Below are 6,285 nucleotides of genomic sequence, written 5' to 3'. Positions count from 1 at the left end.
CATATATCCAGAAGATGTCCCAACCGGTAAGAAGGACACATGCTCCACTATGTTCATAGCAGCCTTATTTATAATAGCCAGAAGCTGAGAAGAAACCAGATGCCCCTCAACAGAGGAGTGGATACAGAAAATGTGGTACACTTACACAATGGAGTACTACTCAGCTATTAAAAGGAATGAATTTATGAAATTCCTAGGCAAATGGAACGACCTGGAGGGCATGTTCCTGAGTGAGGTAACCCAATCATAAAGAAACTCACAAATTATGCACTCACTGATAAGTGGATATTCGCTCAGAAACGTAGAATACGCAAGATATAAGATACAATTTGCTAAACGCTTGAAACTCAAGAAGAATGAAGACCAAAGTGTGAACACTTTGCTCCTTCTTAGAATTGGGAACAAAACACCCATGGAAGGAGTTACAGAGACAAAGTTTGGAGCTGTGACGAAAGGATTGCCCATCTAGAGACTGCCATATCCAGGGATCCATCCCATAATTAGCTTCCAAACGCTGACACCATTGCATACACTAACAAGATTTTTCTGCAAGGAACCAGATATACCTGTGTCTTGTGAGACTATACTGGGGCCTAGCAAACACCGAAGTGGATGCTCACAGTCAGCTATTGGATGGATCAGAGGGCCCCCAATGGAGGAGCTAGAAAAAGTAGCCAAGGAGCTAATACGATCTGCAACCCTATAGGTGGAACAACATTATGAACTAATCAGGACCCCTGAGCTCTTGACTCTAGCTGCATAAGTATTAAAAGATTGCCTTCTTCGCCATCAATGGAAAGAGAGGCCCATTGGACATGCAAACTTTATATGCCCTAGTACAGGGGAATGCCAGGGCCAAAAAGGGGGAGTGGGTGGGTAGTGGAGTGTGTGGGGGGGAGAGTATAGGGGACTTTTGGGATAGCATTGGAAATGTAAATTAGGAAAGTACCTAATAAAAATATTTTAAAAAATACAATTCCTATCCAATAGTAACCTATACTCTAAATCAGGCATTTGAAATAGTTTTGCTTCATACAGTGACATTTGCAATGCAAACTGCACCAGTGTGTTCACCAAAGCTGTAGTGAAAACAAGTGCAAAAAGGATTAAGCACTGCCAGAACTATCTTAAATTCATTCCACATTTTATTATTTATGAAGTGGTTTTAGGGTTATTATGCATTTAGAAAACCAGTACAACCACCAAATATTTCATAAGAATCACAATTCACACTGTAAGAGAATGAGAGAGGGTAGAAGGGAGGGAGGAGGAAGAGAGGGGAGGGAGGGAGGAGGGGAGAAGAGAGAGCAATGTGGTCATTGACATGATCTAGTCATGTTTGATGAACTCAAGAGAAGCAAACTATTGTATGCCTTAAAAATATAAAATCGTATATTAGTTTGGTTAAACCTGTCACAGTGTGATAGGAAATAGCACAGTAAAACAATTTCCGTGTCAAAATTAGCCTTTTACGGTATATACATATTTATGGTTTTGAAATGTACAGTTCCCAGTGGAGCCAATTTATAATTCTGTCCAATCCTATAGTGTCCAGATGAGAGTCATCTCTTTGCCTCCAGTGAACCCTGTTTACCCGGTGGGATTTCTAGTTCTTCAATCCTTCTTCTTGAAAAAGAATCAAGCAATGGTATAAAGGTTCCTGGATTGAATGAAAAGTCACATAAACACAGTTTGATGTACTTAGTCTCGAAACTGCCAGACAAATTGTGATGCAGATGGTCATTGCACAGGATCCCATTGTCTGTACTACTGTGTTTTTCCCTGCTTTAGAACACTCAACCCTTTATAAGGATCTTTGCATTATTACTTTTACTTGAAATGGGTAAGAAATAATTAAGTTGTGTAGTGTTCACCATGCTTTCCTTGGAAATTTAATAAGCCATTTTAATTCATAAAAATTTACATAAATGGTAGTAGCAACAAAAATTGCCTATATATTTCAATTAATGACTAAATATAAGTGGGTAAAATATCTCTAATTGTTCTCTTTAGTATATTTTAGAAATATTGTTACCTAACTAAACTTACTTTTAGCTGAGACATTGGTATTGAACAGCTGGGCTATCTTTGCTGACTATAATGACTTTTAAATTCTCCTGAAGTAGGGTGTTAACTCAAAATTCAATATGAAACTGTAATGATTCTCATATAAGCAATTATTATAAAGATTTCGGTAAGAGAGGCATTTTTAGTTCTGTTTCTTCCTATGTCTTTAAAGTTCAGTTACTTAAGTAGATGATTTAAGTTACATTTCCTACTTATAACAATAATATTTATATTATTGCTTATTTGTATATAACGCATATTGTTTATAAATGTGTTCAGAGTAGCCTTTACATATAGAATATTTTTCATCATATAGCATACCTTGATATATATTTAGATATGTGTTTATGTACATATTAATAAGTATATATTAGAATATAACAAAGATATTTTTGGCTAATCTTTCCTGTATTAATGATCTGTTTCATCTCCACATATCAAGCAATTTTAGAATTTATGTATCTTGGTATGATTTGAACTCTATGAAAGAAACACCATTTTATCCCCATAAAATTACCCTAAAATACAAATTTTTGTTATGGTGTATATCATCTGTATGCAAAATTGATCTGGATCAATTTTATTCTATTCATCAAAATAAGAATAGAATGAAACCTATACAGTTGTTAGAGAGTAATGTGAATATGTGTTCTTAAATCAAATTATTAAGATTTGCAGAAAAATATTTTCTATTTATTTTGACATAAAAAATGCATCATATAAATCCAGCATAAAAAATCTCATCCAATGACCACATACATTTAAATACTCCAAGTACAAAAATATAATGTGCTCAAACTTAATGTGTCTGTTTTTAAATATATGCTCTAGAGAAAATATATTTTGATTTTTATTAAAAAATGTTTTTTCAAGATCAATAATAGTTAATAAACAACAAAGCTAAAAACAACACTGAAAATGAAGCATCAGAAATTTGTTTTTCTATATGTATTTCAAGTGTGCATTTAAATAAGCTTTTATTTACCTTTTTATTTTTAATTTGGAGGACTATAGTATATTTATATCATTTCCTCTTTCTCTTCTTTCTCCAAATAGTCTCATGTTCTCTCTCAAAATAGTCTCATGTATTTAGGGAGATATATGTATGTGTATATACATACATACAGACATACATAAATACATACATATATACATACATACATACATACTACATATATATATACATACACACACATACACACACACACACACACACACACACACATATATATATACACACACACCTATATATGCCTGTGTGTATGTCTGTGTGCAATATATATATATGTGTGTGTGTGTTGTATATGTATTATATAGAGAGTATATATTTATATGTATTTAAGTATATATGTGTTACTATATATGTTTGTGTGTGTGCTTTTAAATAGAAAGAGGCATTCTAAATTTTCAGTCCTATATTGCTTTTTGACAATATTTTCTCTCCCTTTTTCTAGGTAAATCTATCTTCATTAAAGCACTGCCTGCTTCATTTCCTACATTTTATTTCTTTTTATCTATCCAAGTGTCTCATTTCATGTCAGTTGTGGTTTTTCCCTTGTTAGTGCTTTCCTCTTCTCTACTCTCACTTCTTTGTGCTTTGTATAATCACTTTTCCTTAGATGTTCTAAAGGGAACAGGTAGGGCAACAAACAAATGCCAGCTCTCCCCATACTTTTCAGAACACAGAGCATCACTGCATGGCCCTCTCATCCTCATCATTTCCTGCTATTTTCAGATTACACTCAGAAAACTACTTTCACCAAGCCACTAACATTTTGTTAACCTCAACTGTCAGGGATATCTTGCCATTTGTTCCTAAAGATCCTTTATTTTGCCTTCTGACACCATATTTATCTGTTATATTCTTATTAACTTTCCCCTCATTAAAACTATATTCCTCAAATATCTAGTTCAATTCTGGTTTGTATAATTACCATGTCTTTCCTTTGTTTACTTTGAAGTAACATGGACTCTGGAAATCATTGGTTTTAAAATAGAAATTCTGCAGTATCAGAATAATTGGGTGGCAAAACACAGTCAGTCATACTTGGTCACTTGTGTTAAACCTTCAGTAAACTAATACTACTAAATGCACCATTCATGTTCAGTGATAATGGCTAAGAGAATAGTGTATCTTAATGGTGCATCCCATTTTAAAGATCATACTCATAGTCAACAAATGTTATGTTCATGCCATTGAACACAGGTTTTATGTGGTATGTCACTGTATAATAGTAGCTTTATATAAGTCCTTTCAAATTTATGTGTTTTATAGTTATCCATGAGGCCAAGTCAGACGTTTCAATAACAGTATTTGCATTTATTAGCACCTGTGAACATTTCATAAAGTTTGGTCATCAGATTCTTGTTAATAAACTCCTAAACCAACTTATGATTTTACAATCTATAATTTGCATATATGTTCCCAGACAACTCTGTAATACGTAGGAGAGTCTATGTATGTTAAGAGTTTTTCTATATTATTGACTTTTATTTTCCTTACCAGAACCTGATTTTCTCAACTTCCTTATAATTAATTATGAAAGAAATTTCCAAGATACTATAGATTGTAATATTTCACTTTATTAAATTAAAGTATTTGAATTGATTAAGACCCTTCAGTTGAAATCATTGTATAATCTAGATTCTTAAAACATTTCTTTCCTTGATTATGACCCTATTACATAAGTACAGAACTTTTACACCTAGCCAACTTGTAATTTCATACACTGCACAGAAAATTTAAAAGGTATCTTTTCTTTAAATACATTAAAAAGTTCAAATCTTTATTGGAAAAATGAAGTACTTTCTTCACTCTGAAGAAAAGTTTTCATCATATGTAGTGATATGAAATGAAATTTCTTGGCAAACCTGCTAATTACAGAGTTGTGTTTTAAATTCTACTACCCAACATTTTACTCTACGAATTTTAGTGAATGCTGTGTGACATCAGTCATTTTTCATTTCAGAGACATTCAGTGAGGACATGCAAATGGACAACACAACACTGCTCATTCAGTTTGTTCTCTCAGGACTTGTTCATCGGCCCCAGTGGAAAATCCCCCTGTTCCTGCTGTTCTTGGTCATTTATCTCATCACCATTGTGGGCAACCTTGGTCTGATCACTCTCATCTGGAATGACCGTCACCTTCACATCCCTATGTACTTATTTCTTGGGACTTTAGCTTTTGTGGATACTTGGTTATCATCCACAGTGACTCCAAGGATGCTACAAGACTTTTTTGCCAAGAGTAAACTGATCTCTTTCTCTGAATGCATGATACAGTTTTTTTCATTTGTAGTGAGTGCAACCACAGAATGTTTTCTTTTGGCAGCAATGGCCTACGATCGCTATGTAGCCATATGCAAACCTTTACTCTACCCAGTGATCATGACAAATAGACTCTGTGTATGTCTTTTAACATTGTCCCTTTTAGGTGGATGTATTCATGCTTTAGTTCATAAAGGCTTTTTATTCAGATTAATTTTCTGTAGCTCTCACATAATAAACCACTTTTATTGTGATGTTATACCACTGTTAAAGATTTCCTGTAATGACCCTTCTCTCAATTACCTGATGCTCTTTATTTTCTCTGGTTCCATTCAGGTATTCACAATTACAACTATCCTTGTCTCTTATACACTTGTTCTATTTTCTATCCTAAAGCAGAAATCTATCAAAAGCATAAAGAAAGCGTTTTCCACCTGTGGAGCCCATCTCCTCTCTGTTTCTTTGTACTATGGCCCTCTCCTCTTCATGTATGTTCGCCCTGTATCTCCACAAGTAAATGATGAAGATATGATGGACTCTGTATTTTACACCATCATAATTCCTGTACTCAACCCAATTATCTACAGTCTGAGGAATAAGCAAGTAAAAAAATCACTGGCCAAATTTTTAAGGAGAAATACTTAGATTTCACATTATTGTCTGTCATGCACTTATTAAAACATGGCAAATTTGTGCAAATTTAATGTGGCTATATTTCAAGCATTGTGAAAGTATTTTGAAAATCAATCCAACCTAGAATTGTTGTTGATGTTGTTTTATATGTGTATGTATGTATTTATTTGATGTAGGCATACTTATTTGTGAATTGTTACATTGGTCATGGAAACTTGTGCAGAGACCAGAGGGAGGTCAAATGTCTTACATATTTGCTGTTATTTACTTTCTTGAAATAGTGTCTTTCACTGACCCCAATCTATAATTTTAAC

At 33.6% G+C, this 6,285-nt stretch overlaps 1 protein-coding gene across 1 annotated transcript; it reads left to right on the top strand.

Moving 5' to 3' along the window:
* The first annotated feature begins 5,050 nt into the window (after positions 1 to 5,050).
* LOC110288686 (olfactory receptor 187-like) lies at positions 5,051 to 5,983 on the top strand. The gene has a single exon (XM_021154970.1). It carries the CDS (start codon positions 5,054 to 5,056, stop codon positions 5,981 to 5,983), a length of 930 nt encoding a protein of 309 aa, XP_021010629.1. The 5' UTR covers positions 5,051 to 5,053.
* The last annotated feature ends 302 nt before the right edge of the window (positions 5,984 to 6,285 follow it).

This window comes from Mus caroli, unplaced genomic scaffold (genome assembly GCF_900094665.2).
Source record: "Mus caroli unplaced genomic scaffold, CAROLI_EIJ_v1.1 scaffold_12080_1, whole genome shotgun sequence".
NCBI lineage: Eukaryota > Metazoa > Chordata > Mammalia > Rodentia > Muridae > Mus > Mus caroli.
The sequence above is the reverse complement of the archived record's forward strand: the minus strand, read 5'-3'. Positions and strand labels throughout refer to the sequence as shown.

Bases quoted from the DNA above. Each gene is read 5' to 3' on its own strand.
- LOC110288686 (XM_021154970.1), top strand. From the start codon at position 5,054: ATGCAAATGGACAACACAACACTGCTCATTCAGTTTGTTCTCTCAGGA.